Source organism: Pseudorasbora parva, chromosome 3, assembly GCF_024679245.1.
Source record: "Pseudorasbora parva isolate DD20220531a chromosome 3, ASM2467924v1, whole genome shotgun sequence".
Lineage (NCBI taxonomy): Eukaryota > Metazoa > Chordata > Actinopteri > Cypriniformes > Gobionidae > Pseudorasbora > Pseudorasbora parva.
This window is the reverse complement of record NC_090174.1, coordinates 47,564,946-47,579,808: the sequence shown is the minus strand read 5'-3', so window position 1 is coordinate 47,579,808 and position 14,863 is coordinate 47,564,946. Positions and strand designations below refer to the sequence as shown.

Sequence of the window (14,863 nt, the reverse complement as noted above, 5' to 3'; positions counted from 1 at the left end):
GCGCACGCAAGCGCCCCCTACCTGCACGACTGTACGATAACCAACCGTGCGGCGTAGCTAATGGCTACAGTATCAGACTGTAAACACAATCTCGGATGCCACCACAATACTTTTTTTAAACAGTGCTCAGAGATTAATTGCTATGTCCCCCCGAATTAACTATAGTTGAGGGTTAAAGTGGCTATAGTTTAACTGAATGTTGCATTAGCTTTACAGAGGACAGATTGTCTAATGCTGGTTTAACGTTAGCATATCATGTATCTGTTATACACTATAATATCCGCGCTTTTTTGCTTTTTGATATTGAAATGGATGAAACGGAGGAGGTACTGCATGGATGTGAAGAGGTTAGATGGAAAAACGGTTCTTATAACAGGTAAGTACTATATTGGCTTCATATCTCTGGCTGTGTAAGAATAGCATTGTGTAACGTTATCGTCGTGATTGACAGCTGCCTGAATGTTGATTGATTCAGGTCATACACGCATGCAATTCATATGGATTTGTATTATTTTCTTTGCGTATTAAAAGTCAAACCTCCATCTAAAGCTAAATCATCTGTTATTATTATGATATAAATTATGTAACTGTTAGTTATTCTGAATTATTTTGTATAGATAACACACATACGTCTCCAAGATTTCTGTTGAAGACAGACTGGAAAGCATCTACTTTGTACGAACATCTGATAAACATATTTAAAAACTCAGTTTTACATACATTCTAAAATCTTAAAGACGTTGTCTAAATGTCTATTTAACATTTGACAGATGACACTCAAAAAAATACATCTTGCAGTCAGATGAAAACACACATATCAAATAGACATCTCTGAGATGTATGTGAGCTATCATCAGGGTCATTCATTCCTATTATGAATGCGATGTTTGGTAACTATGTTTCAGGTGGAAACTCTGGTATTGGGAAGGAGACAGCTGTGGCTTTGGCTTTGCGAGGTGCTCGTGTGATCATCGCCTGCAGAGATGAGGAGAAGGCGAGAAAGGCCGTTCGAGAGATCAAAGCTCTGAGCCACAATATGAATGTGGTACATATGGAGGTCGACCTAGCTAACATGAGATCCATACGAGAGTTCTGCAAAACCTTCTTACAAAAGGAGAAGCGGTTGGACATTTTGATCAATAATGCAGGTGATGATATATATACACTTTCACATTACAAATTGGGTCTTTATACATGAGAATATATAACTATCCCTCACACAAAGACAATCACATTTGAGGGGGTCTGTGTGGCAGGTAAAATATTGAAAACCCCTGATCTTAATTGGCTCAAAATTGTTATTTCCCTTTAGGTATGCCCAGTGTTCTTGACTGGACCGATGACAACTTCTCCATGTGCTTTGGCGTGAACCACCTGGGCCACTTCTTACTGACAAACCTTCTTCTCCAGCGTCTGAAAGAGAGCTCCCCGAGCAGGGTGATCAATCTCACCTGCTCCAGCTACAAGTACCAGAAACTGGACTTCCAAGATCTCAACTACAATCTGTTCCCGTTCTTCACCTACTGCCGCAGCAAGCTGGCCAACATTTACTTCACACATGAGCTAGCTCGCATGACGGAGGGGAAAGGAGTGACTGCGTTTGCCGTTCACCCCGGTGAGATATAAAATATCGCCTGACTTTCTCATTTGACTTGCGCTCCTTAGTATGAGCAATAATAATAAGGATCTTTACCTTAGCATGGATGTCTAGTTATCTGAACTGATCATTGTGAAGTTCATTCATTGTGTCTTTTGTCTTCAGGTTACGTTCAGAGTAGCTGGACATCTCATTACTCGATTCTGTACCGGATCCTTGTGCAGGTGGTGATGTTCATGTTTTTTGTTTCGTGTGAGGCCGGGGCGCAGACGGTGGTCTATTGTGCCGTATCAGACGAGGTGCTCCCGCACAACGGAGGATATTTCGCTGACTGTCGGCCGGCTCCTCTGCGAGCCTTTGCTAAAGATTCTGGAGTGGCAAAAAAGCTCTGGGAGGCCAGTGAGAGACTAGTTAAACTGGCTTGATTATAATATCGATAAGTTATAGAATGTCTTTTTTTGTTGTTGTTTTCATGTTTTGTAAGCAGATTCCTATGTTATTTATGGCACTCAGTGTTGTAAGAATGTGATTTTTTTATGACACACTGGATTGAGTTTTGACTTTGTGTCCTTTTTTTTTACATCATAATTTATTTGGTTCTGACTGTGGTTGTGCAACATTTTTATTAACCGCTCATATTAGTGAAAACTTCAAATAGGTCATCACAAATTCCATTTAAGAAAATGCCATTTATAAATGCAAACAAATCAAAGCCTGAAAACACACAAATCTAGCAGAACCACTAATGTTACATTAATGCATTAGGTAGACACTTTTATCCTAAGTCATTTACATTTGCTTTTACATTCAAACATTTTATCACTTCATGTCAAAGGTTTGAAAATTGGTCTGAGGAGTCTGCTCTGTATTTTCCACTGCACAAGAGGTGTGATCAACTGGCATTATTCGAATGACTCTGTATGCAATTGGATAGTCCTTCAACCAATCAGACCACAAGAGGCGTGATCAACAGGCAGCGACCCATCACTTCTCTATCTGTCATCGTGTTAAACCCTCCAATAGCGTGCCAGGTGGATATGCCAGTCTGTGATTGGTTCCTGCAAAAGTGTAACAGAAGCAGTAGAAATAAATGTACAGGTTTCCAGAATAAGTCACCGGGCAAATTAAAAATCGCTGGCAGATCAGGTTGGGGTTACCCAGTCTATGTCAAAGTTGAAAATTTGAAACTAAAAAAGGAAAACCAATATTGATTTTCCCCAGGGTACACTTTTTAATTAAAATGCGTAATAACACCAATTAAAAATAAAGGTAAAAAAAAGTGCTTGAAAATGGAGATTTCCATTTGCCGTAAAGGTTACTTAGTAGTTTACAAATGTTTTTCAAAATCTTCAGTGGACAGGCTGATTCCATTGAGTAACTGACTGACTGCTGGCTGGTATGTTAACTTCTACTTAAGCACAACACATTTCTATGATTTAAAAGGTTTTACTTTTTCCAGGCTTAGATTTGACAGTCGGGTTCCGGAAATAAATACTGCATTTATTTTCTCCATATGGGACCTGAATTTCATACCCCAAAATATACCTACTGTGAGCAATGAGGTTGTTAACTGATGATGTATACATTGGTTAAAGCCATCAGCCTACACTATTTCAACTCATTTGTAAATAATAATGTTTAACACTAAAATTCCTCTGAAAAAAAGTCTTTGAAAAAGTGGATGGACATTGTTGCATTATTTTCTTAGTTTTTCTTATTAAGGGGAACCCTTTAAAATATTTTAATATAATAATTAGTTACATTTATATAGCGTTTCTAGGCACTCAAAGCACTTTACATATTGAAGGGGGGAATCTCAACCACCACCAATGTGCAGCATCCACCTGGATGATGCGATGGCAGCCATATTGCGCCAGAATGCTCACCACACATCAGCTGATTGGTGGAGAGGAGACAGAGAAATTGATTTTGCTTATCAATGTTCAAGAAACATGCACAGGAGTATTTCTTCAGTATTTAAATCATCTCATTTATTTATATTGTTTGAACACATTTGCTTAAGTCAGGGAATACACAGAGCATGTTTGAGAACAGAGCAATAACAAGAGTAAGAATCATCAGAAATCAAAGAGAACATTATCTTATACAGAAAAAACAAAACTAACAGAGGTCTACTGTGAGAAAACTCAACTTCAGAGAAACTATCTGGTACTGTTTCCAGTCAGAGAAATGATACGACGGGTGGAATGGAAACAGTCCTGTGTTTAAAGACGGACAGTGTTGTTGGTGCAGGTAGAAATACTTAGGATCTCTGTTATCTACTGAGCTGTTATTATTAAATTAGACTGATAGAAGTCTGTTTCTATCAGTATTTGATTGGCCAGTCAGGTTTGGTGAGCATCCGCAAAGCACAAACAGCAGAACTATGTCACTGCCGATACAAATTTAGCTTAAAGTGATTTTTAAAACCCATGCATATTTAGCTAATATTGCAAGTGCTTCTCTGAAGTCAAGCAGTCTCATACTAATGAGTAATCTTAAAGTCGTTAATATAAATATCAGTCACCCTGCATTGACAACAATGAGCTTAATACAAAAGCATGCCGTAGAAATATCACCATTTCCATAATCTTTATATCATTGACATTTCGTAGCTATAGCTTCGTCATTTACACTGCCATTGTCAGCATAATTCTGGGACATTATATATATATATATATGCACTTAACAAAGCTGGTAAAAATAGATTAGAGAAAGGTTTAGGTAAACCAGCATTCAATAGAAAAATGAAATCAAAAAGAGAAATAACACCAAACCTAGTGTTCAAGTGACTGTCATGCAAAGAAATTCCAGCTGAAATGCAAGTAAACTGCAGTTTCAGTGTCCTGTTTTAATAGTGATGTGCACTTTCACTCATTAACATGTTTATTTTTGTTGCTAAACACACAGAGAACAGTACACTTTTTACATGCCGTTTTATTAATAATATTTTTTTTTTGTCTTTTTTTAGGGGAGTAGACAGGCGTGAAACTTTTATAAACACAGGTGAAGTCTTGTGTGAGATCCAAGAATGAAACGTAACTGTAACAGAAGCAGAACACCGCAGCACAAACACGCACACACGTGCCTCACGGGGTCGCTTTGTCTGAAAGAAGTATTTTGATTGGATTTGAAAAATTCCCTTTTTATTCTCTTGAATGGCGGTTCAGACAATTTCTTTCAAAGATCAGTAGTCATCATCGATATGACATTTGGCTCAAAGATAGTGACTTTGAACATGAAACAAAGTGTGCGACGCACACAAACTTAAGAAGCATGTTAAAAGCAGCGATAATATAACCAAATAAATAAATACAACCTGAGGACACAATCAGTATACGAGTCTGTATAAGGTCAATAAAATAGTCACATGACTCCGGTGATCACATCCATTCACCATGAATACAACCCTTCAAAAGTAGACGGAAACCAGTATAAAGTTGCACAAGATGTGACATACACTTCATAAACTATCCCTCTTCTGAAATATAAAACTATTGCTACCAATTTTGCCTATGAACCTTCACATAATTCTTCAAGAGGTCTTCTTCACACACCTTGCACTTTGCCCATCCAAAGGGTAAGCAATCTTTAAAAAGGTTCCAAGGTAACAAATTTCACTCTCCTTAAAAGTCTCGCACACCGACGACAAAATATATATAAACTCTCAAAAATAGAACGAGTAATATTGATAATAGTCAACACCATATGTCGCGAAAAATATATGAAATATAAGAGCGAAAAAACTCAAAAGAGCAAAACTATGCAACTCTGTACGCTTAAAACTACGAAAATATCTCAAACTCATTGAACCAGCTGCACTTTAAATGGTACCTAATAACTAAACCTACACTAAAACTAGCGCTGGATACAATAGTCTCTTTGCGATGTGTCATATTTTTCCAGTCCTAGGAAACACATGAATGAGGCAGTCATGTGGTTTGCCTATGACATTAGCATGTTCAGCTGAGGTATGGCTTTATTCAGGTTTGATTCAGAACCTCCAACTGTACAGGTGTTTTTCTAATACCGCTGGTTCAGCTGAAAAAATAACGGCGAAAAAATTTCTACAAACTGCAACACTAACATCTAATACTAATTTATTATCACATATAAAGCACGATTGTGGCTTTCCAAAAACCAGGAATTGCAATTTCAATAAAAAGTAAGCCAACTGAAATATGCTGAATTATTTCAAATCTGTGACCGTCCTAATGATGTGAGAAATAAAGCTGGAAGACCCCGAACGTCACGCCGTTCTTCATCAGGCTCTGGTAGGATCTGCCCCAAAACAGTCACACATACCAACATATGTCCACTGACGCTTGAACACACATGGACAGACGTGTCGGTTGGATGTGAATCACATTGAGAAGCCTGTACATAAACGCTGACCATTATTTCTCCATAACACCACGGAAATGGCCGCTGTGGATATACTGAAAAATTCATGCGCTCTAAAAATGTTTGGAAAAGAAAAGTCTTAGACAAATTAAAAATCATTGGCATTCAGAACATAAATGGTATAAGTGACACGTACAATTGCTTTTGTATTTAATACTAATAACAACGGTAAGAACAATATTAATCATAATCATAATAATAATAATAATAACAATAATATCGAAAATCTACACTGTAAGTGAGGATGTGATTCAGTGTAACATTATTCACACTGGGAGGGTGCGACGGAAAGCGTGGTGTTTCACAGACGACTCGTTGAGGCCTTATTATCCGTACTAATCAAAGACTGTCCAACTCCACACAGCACATGTGCACAACAAGGGGAGTCTCGGCACGGGTGAAAAGAAACAGGGAGGGAGGGATGGAAGGAGGGTGGGAGGGAGGGAGGGAGGGAGGGAGGGGGTAAAGTTCAAGGTAAGACAGAAGACGATGCACAAAAGTGATTGGCAGGTGAGGTGATTGACAGGTGAGGGGGCCGGACCCAGTGCGGGAGGGTCAAGCACTGCAGACTCACAGCCACCCAGCACTGGGCTCGCTTTCCTTCCTCCCTCTCTCCAACTCCCCCTCCATTTCTGGCTGGACACTCGTTAGATGTGGCTACAAGTTCAACCTGAGAAAAAAAACTGTGCGTCTTTACTTTATACGACAACAACATTTTCTTAAAGGGTTAGTTCACCCCAAAATGAAAATTCTATCATTAATTACTTACCCTAATGTCGTTTGACACCCATAAGACCTCGATGAGAATAGTTTTTGTGCACAAAAAAAAACTTTGTTTTGAAATCGGACCATCACTATACAAGTCATTATTTAAGTTTCTGCGCACAAAAATTACTCGTCACTTCATAAAATGATTGTAGAGCCACTGTAGTGAGATGGACTTTGTAATGACGTCTTCAGTGCCTTTATGGGTCTTGAGAGAGGAAATGACATAGTGACAGAGTGTCAATGAAGGCCTGTCTGAGCCGTCGGATTTCAACAAAAATATCTTCATTTGTTTTCCGAAGATGAAAGGTCTTATGGATGTCAAACGACATTAGGTTAAGTAATTCATGACATAATTTTCATTTTTTGGTAAACTCACCCTTTAAGTACGTGCAATGTCACTTGTATATGAAATATGCATGCAAAAACACAGAGGAGCTAGTTGTCACAAGGGCTACATCTCAGGGTGCTTTCATCTGACAAAGAAATTATACATTGTAGCATTTTCAGCCGTTTTGATTCCTTTTCACACCAAACTGATTGCTCTGGTCTGAATCACTTGATGAGTTGGTGAAATTAACCAAATCTTAAAAATCTAAATTGTTGTCACGGGACAACATCCACATCACCCATTGTACAGATGTGTTTTTGAAAGTATTTTCTAAACTGCTTTATGATTGGTCAGAATTAACGTGTGGGAATATTCCAAACAGAGTTCCCGGAAGTAAACAAAAGTCCTGTTTCCACCGAAATGACCCGGAACAATTTGATAAAAAAATACAATGAAAAGTAATAATTTGAAATAGTATTACAATTTAAAATAACAGTTTTCTATTTAAATAAATAAAAAAATAAAAAAATACTTATTTCGATGATGCCATCGTCACATGATCATTCTGATATGCTGATGTGATGCTCAAGAGACATCTCTAATTATTAGCATAGTTGAACAGTTGTGTAAATTAATATTTTTAGTGAAAGCCAGTTATTATTTTTAGTAAGATTCGTTGGTGGACAGAACATTCAAAAGAACAGCATTTATTTGAAATTGATATTTTTTTGTGACAATGTTTGCTATCACTGCTTACTGACCCCAAACTTTTGAACAATAGGTGTACAACATGTACCATTAAACAACATTACATAAGTCTATAGGAGGATGTACCATCACTGGAGAGGGGCGGCCGGAGCTCCCGAACAGTGGAAATGGACATTCTGCCATTTGGAGTCCCGGCGATGCCACACCCTCGTCTCTTCTGATTGGCTGCTGCGCGGCCGGCCCTGCACATCCACATATTGCGTGAGGCGGATGTAGGCAATGCAGGCGGCCTCCTCTCCAATCAGGTGCACGTGAGGGTTGAGGATGGTGGTGTGGATGGGCTTACTGTTCTTAGACAGCACTGTTAAAGAGCAAAAAATAGCCACACTTTAGAACATTCTGCAGAGCACATCATGACCAACAGGATAAAAGTGACAGTTCTCTTACAGTTCTCAAAGTAAAATCTGTGGAAGTCCATCCCCTCCACCAGGTTTCCCAAGGCCTCAGGTTCAAAGCAGGTGAGTCCAGGGTCGCAGATTTTACTAGAAGGCATTAAAGTAGTTTCAAATAAAACATTTTGTATTTACTGTCAATTGTGGCTAAATAAAACTAACGTGTAACTTACGCATAGGCTTCAAAGTCGCCATTATTGATGGCCTCAATAAGCTGTTCTGTGATTTTGATGATCTCCTGTTTGCGTGCTGTAGGAGGAGGAAGTCAAGCGTCAGGATACAACTTCTCAAAATGATCTAGTACGAGCATTATTTGTAAGCAAACTTGTATCTTTAAAACACACCCACATATATTCCACACGTTTGCTTAAATTCATTGAGCAGACTCATTCCTAATGTGTCTGTTTGGATCAGTACACACAAGCTGCTGTGTTAAACAAGGCAGAAGCACCCAAATAAAAAACAGGTTGTCTGAACATCCACCCAAACAGATTTCAGCCACCTACACTACATGCTTTCACACACACCATTTCCTTTCCAGCTCTATTAGACACAGAACCCAAACAACTAAATACTACAGCTCAAATAACTGAAGGTTATTTACATCTGGTATTAAGATCAGTCTCAGATGGTCAGATCACAATTTGTCAAGGGGTTCATTTAGATCATTTATAACAGTATGTAGTAATTTTACATATAATGTATGTGGGAAAAAAAGCAAACACAAATTGCATGGTAAAAAACAATTCAAGGTTTAATGTGATCTTCATATAACAATAAGCAAAAAGTTATTTTTACTACAAATAAATTTGTAACACTTAACAATAAGGTTTTATTAGTTAACTACTTTAATAATCCTGTATAGATATTGTAAATTCTTAGGTAATCTCAGGTAATGTTAATTTCAACATTTACTAATACATTATTAAAATCAAATGTTGTATTTGTTCACATTAGTTAATGCACTTTGAACGAACATGAACAAACAATGAACAGGACTGTTATTAACTAACATTGACGCTGTGACTGCCATTGTAACGCTTGGAAGAGCCAGGATATTTATTAATATAACTCAGTTTGAGTTCCTCAGAAAAAAGAAAGTCATATACACATGGGAGGGTGAGTAAATCATGGGGAAATTTTTATTTTAAACTGAACTACTCCTTTAAAGCTACTGTGTGATATTTTCCCCCATCTAGCGGTGTAAAGGTGTATGACCATCCAGTGAATAATAGTTTCTGTTCCTCTCAATTCCGATTTCGTTTTAACTCCTACGGTGGCCGATTTAGTCCAAGATTAACATGGCTTCCATTCGAACCCCTCACCCGTATGTATTTTCAATGGCATATTATAAACTTACGAGAATACTTTATTACTTGAAAGAAGTAAATATACATTAATGAGCACATATATTTTTGAAAGAACTAAGTGTTTTTAGCAAAGAAGTTACACAGTGTAGCTTTAATAAATGAGACCTTATTGTAAAGCGTTACCAATAAATCAATTCATATATATTATATATTAAATGTGCACTACCATTCACACTTAAAAATAAATAAATATATATATATATATTACTTTTATTTTCATGAATCTTTGATGGAAAAGAATCACAAAAAATTCAGTTTCCACAAAAAATAGTAAGCAACAAAGCTGTTTTTAAAATTTATATTCTTTTGAATGAATGAAAATGAATGAAAAATGAACCAATTTCATTTTTACTATTTTACTCTAACAAATAAATGCAACCTTGGAAGCCATAAGAGACTTCTTAAAAAAAAAAAAAATAATAATAATAATAATAATCTTATCAACCGCAAACGTAAGAACAGTATAATTTTATATCATATTTCCTATTCGTGTTATTTTAATTAAATAACCCCCATTTTCTTTTTTCAAAGATGACGCATTTGAGACCCATGTTATTGCCCAGATGTCCAGAGTGATGCGATCGAATGACCGGTGAATGTTAGTCCACTAGCATCATTGCTGCCTTTTTACACTCCCAGGAAATAATAAACTCATGCTGCTGTGCCAGTAACGCCAGAACAGACACTGACACCACATACTCACAATGTGCTGACGGCAGGGGGCTCGAGGATGGTTGGGCAGGGGAAGGGGAGGGGTGTGATGGGGCAGATACTGGGGCAGTAAGGTGTCTGCTGACTGCTGAAGGCTCACTGTCTGTCTGGGGGGCTGTAGGTCTGCGCACACTGCTCACTAGATCAGTCAAACGTGACACTGGAGTTTGGCGATGCATTATTGCAAAAGGCAGATGACAGAAAAAGAATAAAAATAAACAACTAGTTGCTAAAAAACATGATGAATAAACCATACGTTGAGTGACAAGTTGTAATCAAGATGGACTCAGCAACTTCCTTTGTACAACCTGTCTGCCTACTGGTCCATGAAGGACTTACTCTGTGTGGGAATGCTGGGGGTCTGGGGAGTGGAGGGGGCAGAAACTACAGCTGGAGTGATAGTGTTTCCCCCCTCACCATCAGACGTGGGCACCGAGCCCCGACGTACCACACCCAGTAGATCAGTGAACTTAGTGGCAGCTGTGGGCCCAGACAGGCAGGACAGAAATAACAAGAGTGGAGATGAGCTTAGATGAGGAGCGTAACAGGAATAGGCGTCCTGTGTGTAGTGGCATTAAAGGAACAGTTCAACCAAAAATTAAAATCTTTCATCATTTACATACCTTTATGTCATTTCATATATTCAAAAAATTTTGGGTACGATATCAGAGCTTCAGTAGAGGCAAGATTTTCAGTGAATAATGACTTAAATGTTGGCTTATTCCTCATAGCGTCATTAAACTTACTATTCAGTATTGATTATATGGAGTGGCTGTATGATACTTTTATTGTGTTTATTTAAATCTTTTTTTGGAGCAAGGATGCATATATTTTTTTTACCATGTTACAAAAGATTTCTATATCAAATAAATTAATTGAATCCTAAAAAAGTATATTGTTTTCCACAAAAACAATAAGCCACAACTGTTTTCAGTATAAAGATGATAATAAGAAATGTTTATTAAGCACCAAATCAGCAAATTAGAATGAATTCTGAAGGAACATGTGACACTAAAGTCTGGAGTAATGATGCTGAAAATCCAGCTTTGTATCACAGGAATAAATTACGTTTCTAAATATTAAAATGCAAAACAAAATTCAGTTTTCTGTATTTTTTTAACAAATAGATCAAATACTTTTTTCTCACTGACCCAAAAGATCTTAAAGATAGTGTGTGTGAATATATATATATATATATATATATATATATATATATATATATATATATATATATATATATATATATATATATATATTAGGGCCGGGACTCGATTAAAAAAATTAATCTAATTAATTAGAGGCTTTGTAATTAATTAATCGAAATTAATCGCATTTTAATCGCATATAAATATTTCACCTGAGAACAATGAGAAGTAATTTTTCACATGTATTTTTAGTATACCATTGAATAATGACTGAATACATAAGCTTAATCAACAAAATATAGTTTATTTATTTCAGTCCAGCAGACCAGCGCAATGTTTGCCATTAAGTTTTGCAAAAGCATATTTGTGATATTTGAGGCTCGATGTGCTGCGGTGATACGCTAACTCCTGGTTGTATAGCTTGCACACAACCCTGCTCTTGACGACGCTTCCATGCTTTCGTTTTTTAAAACAAAATTTCCCATCCACGGGGCCAAGCAAAGCAGTCTCATCAGCTTCTTCGTTCATGTTCACTCATGCCCTGCGTCTCAATCAGCTCCCTAGTTCCCTAGTCGGGGCACTGATCAAGACATAAGTCAATGGGCTGACTCCCTGATCAGTGCCCTGACTACTGAACTAGGGAGCTGATTGAGACGCACCCATGTTGTTGTCGTGACCATAGATGGTCGTGACTCAGGAGCGCTAGTTGGTGTTCCAGTAAAATCGGTCCGTCGAAACTGATTTATTGAAAAACGTTCCGCGGTGCAAAAATAAATGCGGTTAATTTTTTTAATTTTTTTGCGTAATTAATTAACGCGTTAAAGTCACGTAATTAATTAATCTTAATTAACGCGTTAAAGTCCCGGCCCTAATATATATATATATATGGACTGCATTTATATAGTGCTTTTAACGCTTTTACATTTTGCATCACATTCACCCATTCATACACCGACGGCGGTGTCTGCCATGCAAGGCGCCATCCAGCCGAGCAGCTGGGGTTAGGTGTCTTGCTCATGGACAACTCGAAACTTGGTAAAGTGGAACCGGGGATCGAACCACCAACCTTCCGGTTTGTAGACAACCTACATGAACCATTGAGCCACTGCCGCCCACACACACACACGCACGCACGCACGCACGCAAAATTTGAGCAAAAGTCCAGTGCTGCCTCTCTGTAGCCCAGGTCAGGCGTTTCTGCCGCTGTTTCAAAAGTGGCTTGACCTGGGCAATGCGGCACCTTTTTCCTTCTCACAGACTTCCCACTGAGGTGCCTTGATACAGCACTCTGGGAACAGCCTATTCATTCAGAAATTTCTTTCTGTGTCTTACCCTCTCGCTTGAGGGTGTAAATGATGGCCTTCTGGACAGGGTCGGGTCGGCAGTCTTACCCATGATTGTGGTTTTGAGTAATGAACCAGGCTGGGAGTTTTTAAAAGCCTCAGGAATCTTTTGCAGGTGTTTAGAGTTAATTAGTTGATTCAGATGATTAGGTTAATAGCTCGTTTAGAGAACCTTTTCATGATATGCTAATTATTTAAGATTTAAGAATTTTGGGTTTTCATTAGCTGTATGCCAAAATCATCAGTATTAAAACAATAAAACACCTGAAATATTTCAGTTGGTGTGCAATGAATCTAAAATATAGGAAAGTTTAATTTTTATCATTACATTATGGAAAATAATTAACTTTATCACAATATGCTAATTTTCTGAGAAGGGCCTGTATATAATTTTAACAGAAGAAAGAAAGCCATACATGTTTGGAACAACATGAGGGTGAGGTGAGTAAATGATGAAAGAATTTTCTTTTATGTTGAACCATCCCTTCAAATAAATCCAGACAATACCACCTGAAATGTGTTAAACAATCAATGCATAAAACATGATTAGGTGTGATTGAAAACAAAGCATCACAATAAAAATAGAAAGTAATAGTCACCCATTAGTACCAGAAAGAATTATGACCATAATAATCATTTAAGGGCACTAATTCACTAATTTAAACTTGTTTATCTTTATCACACGCATGCTCAAGGAGAAGATGGGAAGGTGGGTGATGTCACTGCAGTCAGGGGGCAGGGCACTTACTGAAGGCACTGGGGGAGGGGCCTGGAAGTGGGTGGGCGGAGTCAGGCTGATTGCTGGAGTTTGACTGAACTGAACTGTTATCTACAGCCTTTCCTGTGACACGCCCCCCAACAACGCACAGAGATACATGAGAGACAGAAAGCATGGGTCAAACTGATATCAATAAGGTTTTGCAGCCATTCCCAAATCCATTGCCAGAGGACTCAGATGCCCTCGTGTCACGTGTGGCGATTCCAGCAAAGTGTTTACTTTAGTGTTTATCTTTAGTGTACTCGACAGATAAAGGAAATGTAATGCACAAATCCCATTCTTAATCAGTGTCTTTTTTCTAGCAAAAGATCATTAAAGAAAAGCGTCACCCAAAAATTAAAGTTCTATAAAGTTTGGTTACAAGAAACTTAAGAAATATTATTCACCTGGACATAATATTAATACGTGCTTTCAGATAATCAATCTTGAATATGACTTTATTTTGTCTTGTTCCACTGTCAGATTTTTTCATTTGCCTTAAACAAATCTCTCTAAATGCATGATTATATTTCTTAAGTTCTAAAAGCTATTTTCTGCAGCGTATGAAAACCGCTTGTATTACTATGAATAGAGATGAAGTGAAACAAAGACAAGCCAAACTTGATCAAACAGTACTCTAAATTATAATAAGACAGAATACATTACAACACAACAAAATAGAGCAATGTTTTACAGAACCAAATCAATATACTGGACGATTAAAAGTAAACAGCATGAGGACCATAAGGAGCACACTAGCAGGTTACAGATTACAGATTTCAACATGTTGCTTCAAAACAGATATTGAAGGATTGAAAATTCTTATTAGCAGTCACTAAACCTGATTCTATTCATTTTCAAACAGATATTCTTTACAGTCAAGCTAGCATAGATGTTATAACGCAAACCTCTCACAGCTGCGCCATAATTCATCACTCAACTATTGCAGCCAGATACTATTTCCCAACACTACCAAGAATTAACACACACACACACACACACACACACACACACACACACACACACACACACACACACACACACACACACACACACACACACACACACACACACACACACACACACACACACACACACACACACACACACACACACACACACACACACACCCTTCTCACCGTCTCTTTTGTGTGATCTCGAAAACAAGACATCACGCTCCTGTCATGCACGCTGTCTGCCCAGAAATTTGGCGGCAAGTTTTCTCCTCATACGCACCATCACACACACACACACACAGACACACACAAACACACACACTC

At 37.8% G+C, this 14,863-nt stretch overlaps 2 protein-coding genes across 21 annotated transcripts in view; one reads left to right on the top strand and one right to left on the bottom strand.

Annotated features, from left to right (window-relative positions):
• The first annotated feature begins 16 nt into the window (after positions 1 to 16).
• si:dkey-174n20.1 (uncharacterized protein LOC796174 homolog) lies at positions 17 to 3,277 on the top strand. Its single transcript, XM_067439261.1, has 4 exons — positions 17 to 376; positions 906 to 1,148; positions 1,313 to 1,615; positions 1,763 to 3,277. The coding sequence occupies exons 1-4, from the start codon at positions 256 to 258 to the stop codon at positions 2,020 to 2,022; spliced, it is 927 nt and encodes a 308-aa protein (XP_067295362.1). The 5' UTR covers positions 17 to 255; the 3' UTR covers positions 2,023 to 3,277.
• Positions 3,278 to 3,560: 283 nt separating this feature from the next.
• Positions 3,561 to 14,863, bottom strand: part of camk2b1 (calcium/calmodulin-dependent protein kinase (CaM kinase) II beta 1) — an 81,958-nt gene continuing 70,655 nt past the window's right edge. For 10 of the 20 annotated variants that reach the window (XM_067439257.1, XM_067439258.1, XM_067439249.1 and 7 more), the window contains 4 exons: positions 8,431 to 8,506; positions 8,253 to 8,347; positions 7,932 to 8,166; positions 3,561 to 6,671 (listed from right to left, as the gene is read on the bottom strand). In XM_067439257.1, the coding sequence (XP_067295358.1) occupies positions 7,934 to 8,166; positions 8,253 to 8,347; positions 8,431 to 8,506 (404 nt within the window). In that variant the 3' untranslated portion in view covers positions 3,561 to 6,671; positions 7,932 to 7,933. Of the gene's footprint in view, positions 6,672 to 7,931; positions 8,167 to 8,252; positions 8,348 to 8,430; positions 8,507 to 10,330; positions 10,499 to 10,677; positions 10,819 to 13,574; positions 13,668 to 14,863 lie in introns of all 20 variants that reach the window. The other 10 variants (XM_067439240.1, XM_067439245.1, XM_067439239.1 and 7 more) reach the window with 2 other exon arrangements.